This window comes from Callospermophilus lateralis, chromosome 3 (genome assembly GCF_048772815.1).
Source record: "Callospermophilus lateralis isolate mCalLat2 chromosome 3, mCalLat2.hap1, whole genome shotgun sequence".
Lineage (NCBI taxonomy): Eukaryota > Metazoa > Chordata > Mammalia > Rodentia > Sciuridae > Callospermophilus > Callospermophilus lateralis.
This window is the reverse complement of record NC_135307.1, coordinates 174,826,405-174,842,170: the sequence shown is the minus strand read 5'-3', so window position 1 is coordinate 174,842,170 and position 15,766 is coordinate 174,826,405. Positions and strand designations below refer to the sequence as shown.

The 15,766-nt window shown below is 52.1% G+C and overlaps 1 protein-coding gene across 1 annotated transcript; it reads right to left on the bottom strand.

Moving 5' to 3' along the window:
• Nucleotides 1–3,185: 3,185 nt before the first annotated feature.
• Nucleotides 3,186–14,052, bottom strand: Bpifa3 (BPI fold containing family A member 3). The gene is made up of 7 exons (XM_076849470.1): nt 13,929–14,052; nt 8,013–8,163; nt 6,216–6,323; nt 5,321–5,470; nt 4,288–4,372; nt 3,805–3,912; nt 3,186–3,347 (listed from the first exon to the last, which is right to left on the bottom strand). The coding sequence occupies exons 1-7, from the start codon at nt 14,050–14,052 to the stop codon at nt 3,186–3,188; spliced, it is 888 nt and encodes a 295-aa protein (XP_076705585.1).
• Nucleotides 14,053–15,766: the final 1,714 nt, after the last annotated feature.

Sequence of the window (15,766 nt, the reverse complement as noted above, 5' to 3'; positions counted from 1 at the left end):
ATTTCATTCATTTATTTATATGTGGTGCTGAGAATCAAACCCAGCGCCTCACACATCCCGGGCAACCGCCTTAACACTGAGGCACAAACTCAGGCCTGGAAATGCTGCTCTTCCCCAAAAGAAGCCTCGGGCACTTGTCCCCTCCACCTGGGCCTTTGGAGACTTTGCAGATGGAGAAAGAGAGGGGAGGAGGCTGGAGTCTTGAACTAGGAAAGCAGCTCTCGACCTGCAAAACCTGCCACCTTAGGAGCAGACGCGGAGAGCGGTGCTGAAGCTTCGGAGCACCTGTGATGATCCTGGGGGGAAACCGAGGCTCGGGGAGGGCACTGGCCTGCCCAGCTGGGCAGAGGTGAAGTCCGACTGTCATTGGGGGCCGTCCAGCCTCTGTGCTCCTCAAGGGCAAGTTTCATGTCAGTCTCTGGTTCAGAAAGCACCTGTCCCTGATCTGGAGCCCTCCTCTGGGCTGGGACATCAGGCAGCTCTGAGTTCCAGACCTGGCTCAGCCCAGGGCCAGCTTGTGGTTTGGGCAAGATACTTCCTCACTCTTCCTACTTTTTCTATGAAAACTGTAGTGGTGGTAAAGACCCTGACCCTGGGCTCTGTCCTCTTAGCAGACAAAAGTGCAGAGGCCATTGTTACCAGGTCTCCAGGACTTGTTCACACTTCCCCTCTCCCTCGCCCATGACCCAGAGCTAACAATGCCCACCTGGGCTATGGGAGATTGTAATTTGATGGAACAAATGTAGTCCCCACTTCGTGCCCCGACAGAGCCAGTGTAGGGTAGCAGAAGGGCATGGAGGTTTCAAGGCACCGATGGGTGGGGCCTGGACCAACCTTCTAAACATTTGGGGCTGAATTTCTGCGTAAGCTCCCCCCCACTGTGGACCTCAGCATCATCACAAGGTCGTGTTCAACAAGCGCATCCAGGAGAAAGTGTGATGAGCTTACAGCTCCGTGAACCTTAAAATGAGAAGAAAATTCGAGAACCCCCAAGAGGCGTCCTGAGGAAGGCCCTGAGCCAGCCCAGGAGGGGTCAGGAGGAACACACAGAAGCCGCCTTTGCCAGGGACCTGCCTCCCTCACTGGCCCTGCCCTCCCGTGTTTGTTCTTTGGCTCAGGAGCAGGAAGAACCCTGGAGCTGTCCAGGGGAATCATGGTGTTTAGGTTGCAAATCGCAGGCCAACCGTTTCAGATTAGGGAGGTTGAATTGAAAGATGGAGACGAGAAGTTCTCTGGCCCTATTCTCATCTCTGAACTGTTGATACTTCCTTGTTTGAACTTTCCAGTTCAGCTGAGCACGTATTTCATCATTTTCCCCTTGGTGTGTGTATGTGGGGGGATGGGGGTGGGAGGGGTGTTGGGAAGGAGGGAGGGGAGCCGGAGGGGAATTCACAGTGGCTAAGAGCGAGAGCTCTAGCATCTGGCTGTCCACCTGGCCATTTTCTGTGTGACCTTGGCCAAGTGACATTCTCAAAGACTTGGCATTCTCAGGCGTCAATGGAACAGCAGGTTGTATTTCATGGGTTGCTGTGAGGGCATAATGAGATGCTCAAGGTGAGCTCCAGCCACACACCAAGTGCTTAATATGAACGTTACTATTATTTTGTGTGGGGGCTATTTTCCTCTGTTTTCTCCACCCTTGGATGGAGGAAGGTGGGAATTTTTTGTTTTGTTTTGGTACCAGGGATTGAACCCAGGGGCACTTAACCACTGAGACACATCCCCAGCCTTTTTTATATCTTATTTAGAGACAGGGTCCCACTGAGTTGCTTAGGGCCTGGCTAACTTGCTGAGGCTGGCTTTGAATTCGCAATCCTCTTGCCTCAGCCTCTAGGCTGCTGGGATTACAGGCCTGGACCGTGGCACCCTGTGGGAACCAATATTTAATAATTGAATAGATGGTAGCCAAGGAATTAGCAATGAATAAATGACGTTGGATAAAAACTTCCCATCCCCCTACCCCACGCTGAGCCTATTATAAATGAGTTTTCATGTTCTCTTCCCGGGGGGAACTGATGCTAAATGTTTCTTATCCTAAAAATTATTAATCTCCATTACACCTAAGAAAAACTCGCAGCACACAGGAGGAGTCCTAGGAGTTTTGAGGACTGAAGGCCCCTCCCGTAACCAGGACCCAGGTCTAGAGTCAGACTGTGACAGCGCTCCGAAGCAATCCTGGTGGCTGACCCTCACCCTCAGGTGACCACTGTCTTGGCCGTGAGTGTCCTGGGTCAGTTTCGCAGTTCTGCAGCTTCGTGTCCCTGGGAGATGTCACCTCTCATCTCCGTGTCTGGCGACGTTCACGTGATTTTACGCTTATGAGGCTCATCCGTGCGGCTGTGGGAAGCTGGAGGTGGCTTCGTTGCTACTGAGGGTATCAGTGAGTCGCTGTCCCACCAGGTAATTAAGCGTTTTGTTGGTTCTTTTGTGGGCTTTTGGGGAGTTGTTAATTGGGGGCTGCTGGGAGCTGGGGCCAGGGGCCTCCTTTCCTTCAGTGCGCATGCGCATTCATTCCTCCCAGGGGAGCTGCGAGTCTCAGCTGGTGTGTGGGGTGTGTGTCTGGCTGTATCTGATCTCAGTGTCCTGGGGAGGTGGTCTGCTTTCCCTCCCACCAGCAGTGCCAGGGCTCCCTGGCTCCTCCTCCTGCAAGATTTTAGTTACCATTTTGCAGATGATGAGGACCAAAAGGCAGAATGCGGTTTCCCAAACAGAGCTGGTGAGTCCTGAGACCAGGATCTTCCACTCATTTAACCCTGAGCCTGTACTGAGCTCCCACCCTGGGGTGCTGGGGACTCACTGGTCACCGTGTCCTGAGGGGTCTATACCTCAAGGAACTCCTCAGGAGCTGAATCAAATCTGAAGTCAGGTGTCTTTGGCACCAGTGTTTCTATATTTCTATTCCGTCACCCTTTTTCTATAATCAACTCTTTGGATCCCAGTGACCACCACATAGTAGGTGCTCAATAAATATGGGGTGGGAGAATGAGGTGGGAGATCTCAGACCCTCCTGGCATTGAGGAGCAAAGTCACAGATGACCGCACAAGACAGGGCCAGAGTGCTTTCTCTGGTATTTCTGTGCCTGTGGTCACGTCTGTCTGTTTCACAGGGCCACACAGAGGGGACCCGTGCACCCTTCAGAGCTAGTTTATTGTGGAAGAGGACAGGAGGTGCCTAAGGCCTGGGGTCAGGTTTCTAGGGGCAGCAGAAGCCCCATGCTGAGGGAGACTTGGGTCCCACAAGGTGGAATCTCTTTCCAGTCAACGGCAGGCAGCTGGAGGACCCTGGAGACTGGTGAATGGAGCTTGCCCGGACTCAGGTTGGCCAAGTGGGTGAGCAGTCGCTTATTCTGTAAGGAGAGGGGACAGACTCAGTCTCCAGGTGACCCCAGGCCCACAGTGCAGGGAACTTCCCTCCCCCAAGGCTGACCAGAGGCTGGGGCCAGGAGACTTTGTGCCACTCTTTCCAAATGACACCTGATCATTCACTTCTCCTCCTCTACTTAGGAGTCTGGGCCTCCACGAGGGCAAGGGCTGAAACTGGCCACCTTCTTCAGGAGCAGGGGGGTCTCAGGCCTGGGGTGAGCCTGTGCTACCTCCTGGATTGGGGGGAGCTCTTGGGAGGATCTAGAATCTGTGGTGTCCTGGGTTTGGGTGACTGGGCGGGGTTTCTTGGTAGGGGATCCCCTCTACATTCCCAGTTCTCTTGGGGACCATATGGCCATCATATTAGGTTTTCCTCAGCAGATGCAGACACCCTCAGCAGGCCTCTCGGGGGTCCCGGGGCTGGGGTCCTTCTTTCAATACTTGCCAATTCTGAGCAATCCTCCCGGGATGGACCAAGTGGTCAATCACGAGGCCTTTCAACAGTTTCACATCCAGCTGCCTGAGGATCTCACTAGTCAGAGGACACACCTGGGCCACCAGCAGAGAGAAGGGTCAGGCCAGGGGCTGGGGAAGGAACACTGGGGGTCCTGTGGAGTGTCACCTGCACTGGTTTCCAGCCAGAACCATGGCAAACGAGGCTCCTTGGGGCCCATCGGTGCTTTAACCCCCAGGTCTTATGACAGCTCTGTGAGGTAGGACTATGCTGGTCCCCTTGCTGGACAGGGACACTGGGGCCCAGGAGGCCCTGTTCCTTGTCCAAGGATGCACTGGCTAAACTGAAAATTTCATTGAGATTTTTCAGTTTTAGCGTCCAAGGTTCAGAATGCTCTGCTCAGCTGCTCACGTATCTGTCCGGCTCTCAGACTCGGGAGGCCCAGGGGCAAATATGTTTCTCAGACTCACCTGACTTTCTACCAGGTGCGGGATAATTTTTTCCAGGTTCTCTTTGAGGCTGTGCAGAAAATGTTTCATCCTGGGTGGGATGGCCCTAGAAAGAGAGGGAGACACCAGAACAGATCAGATCAATCTGGCAGCACCCACGCCAGCTGCTATGTGGTGAGGACACTTTACAGACTTTCAATCCTCTCTGGTCCTATGTAAGAACTATTATTGTCAGCAATAGCCCAAGGGGAACTCAGAGAGGCTATGTGACTTGCCTAAGGTCACACAGCAGGAAAGTGCAAATTCTGTTAGAACTATATCAGAAGAGCACCCAGAGTTCCTGGTCTTTCTCCACACTGTCCTCTTAGGAATGCCTGGCATAATCTAGATATTCAGTGAAGAAAGGAACAGAAATTCATTGAGTTCTTAATTGTTCAGCTTTCGGGAATTTCAGAGATAAATCATCCCACATCTTGCCCTCAGGGGACAGTCTGTTGAGGATGGAAGACTTCTGCTCTGAGCTTCATGAAGCTCTAATTTTGGGCATCTTTGCCCCTGTGCCCCTGGGTATTAGGCATGGTACCTGGAACATTATGGATTCTTGAGCAATATATATGAATGAAAGAGCGATTGTGGGGGGCGGGGTGCTTTAGAGAAGACAGGAAAGGCCTTTGAGGCTGCAGGGTCGGCATGTGCAAAGGCACGGTGGTATGAAGATGTGTGGTGTGTTGTGGAGGAGCAGGGCCTTTTGAGAGCCTGGAGGGTGGGGGGGCTGCAGAATCAGGCAGGGGTGAGGACAGGTGGGGCTTGAGTGAATCTGGGAGTTTGCTCTCCATCCCGAGGGTGGTGGAGAGCCACGGCAGGTTTTGGAGCACCAGCTGGGCTTCTGATCAGATTTCGGGGTTACAAAGTTCCTCCTGGTGAAGGGGGCAGAGGAGGCGAGGAACCAGTCTGGACCAGTGGGAGGTAAAGCCTGCTCTGAGGGTGTGGCTGAGGCGTCACTGCACAGGGACTCAGGAGAAGGCGGGGAAGGGAGGCTGCAGCTGGGCCTCACTCAGTGAGGACTGTCGTGTGGAGGCTGCCGGGCTCCACGAGGCACTCGCCCATCACCAGGTCCCTCCGGCCGAACTGATCCTTCTGCAGCCAGAATTCCACAGCCAGGCTCATGTGCTCGTGAGTCTTCATGATGTTGTTGTTGAAGGGCCTGAGGGCAGGAGAGAGGGGGCAGGGGACAGGGGGCAGGGGAGAGGGAGCAGGAGACAGGGGGAGGGTGTCGGGGGAGCTGGAGCAGCCCGCAGGCGCTCTCTCTGTTGGTGAAGAGGGGCACTGTCCACCGCCAGCACTTCCCCTGTCCCCCACAGTCCTTCCACCAAACCCCAGTTAAATCCTGGGGTCAGTGATCAAGGGGAAATTGGCTCTTAGCCAGTGACTTCTGCCCCTTGTGTTGGTGCTGGGGACACACCCAGGGCCTCAGCACGCTGGACACGGCTTTCCCAGGGGGCAGTTCCTAGCCCGAGTGACTCCCCTGAGCAGACCAGGGTAGGAGCCTTTGCAATTCAAAGTTGCAAAAGTTCATCTCCATCTTAAAACCCTTTCCCACGTAGCTTGGGCCTCCCTTTCCCCAGGGCAGTGGATGTTACCAGAGGAAGAGGTGGCAACCAAGCGGCCCTCTCCTCTCATTCACCAACCCGGTGGTGAAGTCATGTAGGTTTGAATGAGCAGATGACCTGCCTCCACTGATAACGATTATCATTTCAGTGGGAAAAAACTAAGGCTCAGAGTGATGGGGTGACTCGCCCAAAGTCACACAGTCAGTGTGTTCAGAGCTGGTTTGGAATTCACATCAGAACCATCTGGATTTCCTAGGCTGCCCATTCCCTCTCCTCTCAGCTCCCAGGTCCCCAGTGAGGAGGACCAGCACCTGGCAGGTGCCGTTCTGGAGGACTCACAGTCTCAAATCGATGTCGAATTCAAGCGAGATGTTTGCTGAGAACCACTCTTTATGGAAATGTATCTGGATCCCACCACAGTCCAGCTGAACGTTGGTGATGTTGATGCTGCACCGGTCAAGAGCAAGATCCCGAGGGTGAGGCCCCAGAACAGGCAGAGCCCTGTCCTAACTGCCCAGTTCGGAATCAGCTCCTGTCATAGACGCTCTGGCCAGAGCCGGGTGCGGGGGCCCCGTGCGGGTTAGGTTGGGGCGACCCCGGGCACAGCTGCAGTGCAAGACCCTGGCTCTGTTCTCGGACGATGCCTGCCCTCTTGGAAGATGGCCCCACCACTCTGCCTGGGAGCCCGAACTCTGAGCCCTCTCTCACTGACCCCACCCCTCGCCCCACATTCCACCCCCCTAATCACGTTGGCTGTTTGTCCTGAGTTTGGCCACCTGTGTTGCTCTCGCGAGGCTAGTTCACCTCCTCCTGAAGTGGCTTCTGCTCCTCCCCGGGCTCCCCTCCACCATCTTGGCCCCTCTGAGGACTGTTCTCCACGAGGAGTTCAAGGGGGCCTCGTGCTCCCCACTAACCAAGGGCTTCTCGCTGCTCTTGGAACAAAGTTCGAACTCCACCTTGGACCCCAAGACCTGCGGGGCCTGGCCCTCCCGGCCCCCAGCCTCCTCTCCTCCACCCACACGGGACGCTGCTCCAGCACCCGGTCTCTTTCTACCTCATGGCCTCTGCGGCTACTGCCTGCTCTGCCACGTCCGTCCCCATGTCCCCAGCTCCCCTTCTCTCCATTCAGGTTCCTGCTCAAGGGCTTCAAAACAGTCTCCTCTCGCCCTGCTCTATGCGTCTTCATACCGTGACTGTCTACCCGACATGAGTGATTTACATTCAGTAGCCTGTGTCACCAACAAGGATGCAAGACCCCAAACAGCGGTGACCCCACATCTGGTCTGTAGATGCTTCCCCAGAACTCAGCCCAAGTCCTGGGACGTAGTAGCTGCCCAGTGAACCAGTATCGCATCAGTTAAAGGAATGAATGAAGGGAGGGGATCGTGGCCACCTGTACCATACGGAAGCCCTGCTGGTGACTGTTGGTGCCCATTAAAATGGAGAGAGTAAGTCAGAGGGAAGGGGCTGGAGGGCAGAGCCAACTGCCCAGTGGTATTGCTGGTGAGCAGCCCTGAGATGTGGGAAAGGCGGAGCCCGCTTCTTGGGCTGGGGGGGGGGGCTGCCTATGGGTGTGTGCGGACAGGTCCAGTTCTGCAAGGTGAACTTTAGCGACTAAGGACTGTGTATCAGCCGCGTGCACCAGAGCAGTGAAATGCATGCTTTGCAGAAGCTCCCAACGTGTCCTGGGGCAGGGACAATTATGGTTCCCATTTTACTGATTCAAGGCTGAAGCTCAGAGCAGGCACATGCTTTGCCCAGAGCCACACAGCTGTTAAGCAGTGGAGGGGGGACTCAAAGGCCTGACCCAGAGCTGACCTCCTTGGACAGCCCACGTGGTCGCCCAGGCTGGCCCTGGGTCCCCGTTTTGTAGATGGGTCCAGAAGGGCCAGGCAACTTCCCCAAGGTTGGTGACAGAGCCAGGATTTAAATGCAGACACTTTAACCCCGAGCTGTCATTGTGAGTTACCCCGCTCTGCCACCTCCCCAAACAGTCCCCATCTGTCCTTGTCCTGGGCTTCGGCCTGCTGCCTTCTCTTCTGTCCCTCTCACAGGCCTGCCACCACGTCCTCCCGTCTGCCCCCTGACCCAGAGCTCCATAACGAGTCCCAAGGCCGCGTGGGCCTCAGGTCTCACCTGATCTCGTGCTGCTGCTGGATGTTCATGCCGCCGATCAGCCAGCCCACCATCCCAGGGGCCATCCTCCCCGAGACGTTCAGACTGTCCAGGAGGTGGATGTTCTGGATTCGGTCCTCTGCCTTGTGATTCATGAGGCCCTGGGCAATAACTGGAAAAGGACAAGGACCAGTGACATTGCACAGTGTTGTGGAAGAGTGGGGCCATGGGGTCAGGAGGCCTGGGCCGCAGGCTGGGGCGGCCTCTTCCTCTGAGTGGCTGGTCCGGGCCACCCACATTCCCATCTGTGAAGTTAGGCTTTTCAAGATTGAGGTGAGACCCGAAGTCAGACCGCTGCGGGGGTCCAGCGAGCGTGGGCCATGCAGAGGAGACTTTCCGGGTGACAGCCAGAGTTCACCGCAGGACACGCCCATCGCCCACAGGCTCCACCCACCACCGGGTCCCACAGGGAGAACCCTGGGTCACCACAGAGCAGCAGCTGTCCCTACCCCCTCCTCCAGCGCCAGCTCCAGGGGTCCTTCCAGGACCCCTGTGTCACAGATCTGGGTTCAAATCCTGGCTCTGTCACTTCCCTGAGTCTTGGTTTGCTTGTCTTTGTGATAAATGAAGGAAAAATGTCGGCCTCCCAGGGTCCTGGTGAGGAGGACAGAGACCCTCACCCGCCCCTGGCCCAGCAAGTACTCATGAGCGTCTCCTGGGTGTGGAGCCCTGAGCTGGGCACCAGGGACACAAACCAGTTTTCTGTCCAGTCGGAGGGACACACTAACAGAGTTTCAAGGAGAGTGCAGCTGTAGGGAAGCCTGCCCTCAGCAGTGCTTGTGGACAGCCAGTGGCTGTCAGCCCAGTCTCCCTCCTCCCCTCCCTCCCTCCCTCCCTCCCTTCCTTCCTTCCTTCCCTCCGATCCATCCATCCACCTACCAACCTACCTAGCATCCTGTTCATCCCCCTCCTCCCACTGATCCCACCGTCCATCCATCCTGTCCTTCCATCTCAGTCCTGATTCGATTCGGACACACTCTCCAATTTCTGATCCAGATATTGATTATCTGGGTCATCATCACGTGACACTCACCCTTAGGATCAAACTGGCAGGTGACCCGACTCACATGAGGTCTCACCGCCCCGTTCAGGAGGAGGGGTCCGTTCTCCTTCTCCTGTTGGAGAGGGGGAGCAGCCCACGGCTCCCATGGCCACTGGCCACCATTTTCTACCACGCTGGGACCCAGCCTGGGGATGAGACCCCACGTCGCAGAGCTGGGGAGGGGGCAGGATCCAACCAGACGGAGGAAGCCCTGGGCCGATGGTCCAGCCGAGCCTGGAGCTCGCCCCCCCTGAACTTGAGGTTTGTGAAGTGACTTTCTTTCCCCGACTGTTTAGGCCAGGTTGAGCTGCATTTTCTGCTGTTCCCAGCTGCGTCCCTGACAGGGACCCTGGAGGGTGAGGACAGGGAGCCACACGTTCACGCTGGAGAAGCACCTCGCACACACTCTCCTCAAGCCTCAAGAAGAGCCTTGCACACCAGCATTCTAACTGCACCCATGTCCAGATGAGGACGCCCGGACCCACAAACACACACCAGTATATTTGATGGCCTAAGAGAAACAGACCTTTATGGCAAGTCGTAAAATGCCCAGTTTTGATGAGGGGAAATGGAGAGCATCCATCATCCAAGAAATCCTAAGACTTTTCTTTATATCAGGGATTGAACCCAGGGGCACCTACCCACTGAGCCACATCCCCAGCCCATCTGTTTTTTTTTTGTTTGTTTTTTTTTTTTGAGACAGGGTTTCACTAAGTTGCTCACTAAATTACGGAGCCTGGCTTTGAACTCGCAATCCTCTTGCCTTGGCCTCCTGAGCTTCTGGGATTACAGACGTGTGCCTTTGCACACAGCAAGGGATTTCTATTTTTTTTCTGGAAAGGAATTTCTGAAGGAATAGAAACAATGATTGAATTTCTCATTTCACAAAGCTTCTTGCCCACATGGTTGTATGGAAGAGTTCAAACAATTTTTTTTTCCGTTGAAATAAAGAGAAAATTTTAAAAAGAGAAAGACACCAAATTCATCCTACGAGGCTAGTATAACTTGTCTAGCCTCAAGGACAGTACAAAGAAAAAATCGCAAAATAGTTTTACATATGAAAAAATGCACTTAAATCCTAATTAAAGACTGGGAAGGAGAAGGATGAGGAGGGGAAGAAGTTAAACAGGGAGCATCAGAACACGGGTAGGAGGAATTAATTCTGGTTTTCTATAGCCTAGTAAGATAAGTATGGGTTACAGCAATCTATATTTCAAAATACTAAAAAAGTATGAAGATTCCCAACATATAGAAATTATAAATGATTGAGGAGATGGGAAGTGTTTATTACCCCAATTTTATGATTACACTTTATACACATATATTGCATTATTGTACTATGCCCTATAACTGTGTACAAATACATATGTCAGTCAAACATTTTAATAAATGGATTTCTACTCTAAAGAAAAAGAAAATTTTGCTAAAATCCTAAAAATCCTATTAGGCAATAAAATCTAACTGTACTTTGTAATTTATTTCAGAATGACTGGGATGATTCAGCAGCAGAAAATTGATTAATGCAATTTATCATTTAATAGGTTAGAGGGAAAACTGATTAACTATCAGATGCAGAAAGACATTTGTTAAATATCAAGACTGACATGATTAATAAAAATTCATAAAACTAGGAATTTAAGGCTGGTGTTGTGGCTCAGCGGTAGAGTGCTCGCCTTGCAAGACCCTGGATTCTATCCTCAGCACCACATAAAAATAAATAAGTGAAATCAAGGTATTGTGTCCAACTACAACTAAAAAATAAATATTTAAACAAAAATTAGGAATTTAAGAAACTGTCTTAATGCAATAAAAATTTTATTCCAGCCGGGAGTGATGGTGCCCACCTGTAATCCCAGCGGCTTAGAAGGCTGAGGCAGGAGGATCGCAAGTTCAAAGCCAGCCTTAGTAACAGCAAAGTGCTAAGCAACTCAGTGAGATCCTGTCTCTAAATAAAATACAAAATAGGGCTGGGGAGGCTCAGTCGTTGACTGCCCCTGAGTTCAATCCCTGGTACCCCCACCTCAAAATTTTTATTCCAAAAACCTGCAGAAAATATCTTGCGGAGTGGAGAATTATAGATACATTCCCTTTCCTATAGAGGGCCCTGGCTACAACTCAAGATAAAAAAAAAGGCATAGGAAAAATAAGGGACCATGTAAAAACAGATAAAATGGTCACTGCTGATGACAGAATCTTCTGGAGAATCTAACCAAAAAAAAAAAAAATACATAAATGAATAAATAAATAAGACAAGCTGTTAGAACTATAAAAGGTCAACAAGGCTTTTGTAGATCAAGTTAATTTTCAAAACTCATCAGTTTCCCCCTCATCTTTACCAGCAACAACTAGAAAATAGAAAATTAGCATTTAATGTGTCAAGAAAACCTGCACATTCTCTAGGAATCAATTGATCAACTCCTGCTCAAGACATTTACAGGACTTTAAAATTCTAGGATGAAATATAAAGTAAAAATTTAAAAAATTAAATGATATACTAAATTTGTGATTGAGTGGTCAGGATTCTTGTGTGGCAACATTTAATTCTAAGTTAACCAAAAAATTAAATGTAACTCCAATCAAATTTCCAGATAAACATTTTTATAGGAACTCAATGTGCTCATTTGGAAGAGTAAAGTTCTATCAGTTAAACCGGCAGTACTTGAAGACTTACGTTATTGGTATAGAGATGAATGCACAGAAACAGCATAGAGGATACAGAAGGGAACCTTCACATTAGGGATTTGGTCTTTAAGAGATGGGTGGGGAGTGCTGCCTCACTCTAGGCACAAAAAGGAGCTGGTTGTCTACCTCACAACAGATGCACAGAGTGTCCGGATGGGTTAGCATCCCTAATCCAAAAGGTAAGACTATAAAGCTATAGAAAAACCCAATAGAGCTGGGCATGGTGGCATAAACCTATAATCTCAGCAGCTCAGGAGGCTGAGGCAGGAGGATTGAAAGTTGGAGGCCAGCCTCAGCAACTTACTGAGGCCCTAAGAAACTCAGTGAGACCCTGTCTCAAAAAAAACAAAATGGGGGTGGCTGGGGATGTAGACTATGACTGGAACAGTAGAAGGTCCTAAGACTGTTCAAACACAAACCATAAGATGAGACACTGATGAGCTTAGAAATATTCCTGTTCAGGAAACAAAGTTAATTGATGGCTGTTGAGAAGAAATACAGCCAATCCTCTATCCATGGGTTTCACATTCTCAGATCTACTCCCAGCTATGGAATGAAAATATTTGAAAAAAAAATGTGTCTGTATTCAACTAATTTTTCTTGTAGTTACTTCCTAAACAATAACAGCTACTTACATAATAACTGCAACTGTTTACAATTGCCTGTGTACTCAAAATTATTTACAATATCTAGTTGACATTGTTTTACAAGTAATTGAGAGATGATTGGCAGCCCGCAGGAGGGGGCTGTGGGTGGGTTCTGTGACAGCACTACCCTGCTTTACATAGAGGACTGGAGTGTCTGCAGATGGTGCTACCTGCAGAGTCTGGTCTTGAAACTATACCTGGGGCACTGAGGGATTACTGTATCAACAATGGCTAAGTCTGATAAGGGAATAATGGCAAGAGGATATTAACATCTCAAAATCAAAGAGGATTAAGGAAAAGAGCAGGAAATAAAATAGAAAAAAGGATAAAAAGATAAGAACAGGGAATTCAAAAAAAGTCAAGACAGTTGCCAGAATCATGCTGCGATGCTCAAACTTCCCACTCGTCAATAAAGCCAAGTTGAAACAATCGCCTCACTCACCAGACCCGCAGGTGTCAGCCAGCTGGCACTGTGCCCTGAAACCCGTCTCCCCCCCCCCTAGCTTGACAATATTTGGAGATGGGACTTTTCAGGATGTAAATAAAGTTCAGTGAGGTCGTAAGGTCGACCCTCATGGGCTAGGACTGGGATTCTTATAAGTGGAGGGAGAGATGCCCTGCTCTGAAGGCTGAGCCAGGAGACAAGACGGTGGTAACCATCTGCACACCCTCAAGGGAGGCTGCACCCAAATCAACCCTGCCAGCACCTTGAACTTGGCCTTCCAGACTCCGGAACTGAGAAATAAATGTCTGCTTTCAAGCTCGTCTGCTGCGGGTCTGTGGACCCGGCAGACAGTTCCCCAACAGTGGGGATGGGGGAACAGGTTTGCTGTTTATGACTGGAGCGAAACAGTGTCGAGCGGCACAGCTGTTCTAGAGGATTCGGTCGTCAGAATCCAGCCTACTTCTGCTTTAGGGTGCAGGTCTCTTCCCTCTGGGCCCCAGAGAGAAATTCTCCCGGGGCCTAACAGGGACGTGGACAAGGTGTTCATCTCGGTGCAGTTGACAATCGTAGGAATTAGAGAAGCCTGAGTGTCGCCCCCTGGTGTGACCACCAGGTAAACTGAGGTAGAGGAAATGGATGGACCTCTCTACGCCCGCTGAGGTCACATAGATGTCACCACCGCATTCGGAGTGGAACCGCAAAAACCAGAAGGAGCTACATGTGGCCCAACGGATTACGTCAATCAAAACGCTGCCGGCAGGGGACGGGCATATTGGAACACAGACGCTCAACACACCGGGTGCCTGCCAAGGACACCGGGGGATGGCAGTGAGGCTAAGGGACAAAGGAGGAAGTACCAAAATAAAACAAGAGGGACCTTGGAGTGAGTGATTTCTCGACCGGGGTGACATGCTATGAATTGACAAATGAATAATTCAAACTCAATTTTCTATACTTGAGATTGAGGGAAATAAAAGAAAAAATTAAGTGACCCGAGGTCCCGCCCCACCCCCCACCCCCACCCCACCGTGGACGGCAGGCAGAGCCCAGGCTGAGCTTACTTCTGGCCAGGGTGGACTTGCTGTCTATGCGGGCCGTGGCCAGGCCAGCCCAAGGCTGCTCCTGCAGCGCCAAGGCCCAGGCCAGCAACGCCAGGAGGACCAGGAGTCTCCAGAGTGGCCTCATCTTGGGTTCTAGGACCTGCAGGTGTCAAGAAGGGTCAGATGGGGCCCGGGAAGATGGCTGTGCGGGTGGCCACGTGGATGGATGGGCACATGGCTTTCTGTAGGAAGATGGCCCCAGAGCTGGCCCCCAGCATGCTGTGGGGAGGTGGAGAGTGGAGTCTGACAGCGGCGGGCGGCTCGCTCACATGGCAAGCGGGTGGAACGCTGGGGAGGCCGGGAGCCCCAGGGGGCTGGGTTGCCTGGAGACGCCCACCAGGGCCCACTGTTGGGTCATCTCTCCCAGACCCTGACCCAGGAGGCAGGTTGGTGACCCTTCAGTGAATGAGTGAGCGAGTGGGTGGGAGCGGCCCACTCCAGGCTGTCCAGTTTGAACTAGGTTTTTCTTAAGGGGCAAGAAAAACCATCCTCTGTCCCCACAGCCATGTTGGTTTACCAGGACAAAGAGCTAATGAATGTTTCTGAGCGCCCAGGGCTGAGCAGAGGAGGAAACACAGTCTGGAATCCTTACCAAAGGATAGGTTTCTCGATGGGTGATGTCCCCAGCGTCTCCCATGCTGGACACGTGGTAGTCCTGATGAATGCTTGTTACAGGGTACAGATGACTGGATGGATGGGTGGATGGTGGCCTCACCTTCCCATATAAGATTTATAGGAGGACAGAGAAGCTCGAAGCTGAAGCATCAGGTTAACCACAGAGCCCTGGGGTGGGGAGGGGCGTCAGAGAGAATTCAGTTCAAATCCCATGTCCTACCTCAGGGAATGCTGGTCTAAACTGGGCACTGTGGCCCTCTCCTGTCATCCCAGCAGCTCGGGAGGCTGAGGCAAGAGGATCGCGAGTTTGAAACCAGCCTCAGCAACATTGAGGCGCTAAGCAGCTCAGTGAGACCCTGTCTCTAAATAAAATACAAAATAGGGCAGGGATGTGGCTCAGTGGTCAGATGCCCCTGGGTTCAATCCCAGGCATGCCCCCCCTCCAAAAATAAGAAATGGCAGCCCACCCAGTGTCCAGCTCCAGACTTAGAGGTTGCTCCTAGGTCCTCTCTTCTCAGCTTGTACAACCCACACGTCAGGAGACCCTGTCCACTCTTCCAGAACCTGATCACGTCTGACCGCTTCTTAGCCATCTCTGTCTTCATCTGAATTACTGCGAAGGGTCCGTTTCCCCAGTAGCCGTCCCCGCTCCCCCGCAGCCCCTTCCCTGTGTAGCACCCAAGCCGTCATGTGAGGACACAGCTGGGACCCTGCCCCTCCTCTGTCCCCGGCTTCCTGTTACCACTGAGCACACTCCTCTGTGCGTGGCCTCCCCCGGCAGGACCCCTGTGCCCCCCCCTTTCCTGTCATCTGCTCACTCCACAGCAGGCCTGGGGACCTGGGCCCCACAATCCCATGACGGAGGAGCTGAGACAAAGGCCTTTGTCACTGACCCTCTGCTTTCCACCCAACCCTGGGACATTGTGGGGGATATGGAGGGTCCCACTCAGGTAGCAGATGACAATGTCTCCTTTGAAAATTCCCCAGAGGTCCTGGCTGCGTTCCTGGGCAGTGAGCTCTGGTGTCGTAAGAGATGCGCTGGGAACCGCAGCTCGGGGTGTCGGCTTTCTGCTCTGCGAGCCCCCCCTTTCTCCAAGTTCATGCTCCGCTTGGGGATGTTTGCAGAATATCAGTTACTTCAGGTGTCCTTTCCTAACCTTCCTGGTCTTGTGCAACTGGTAAGA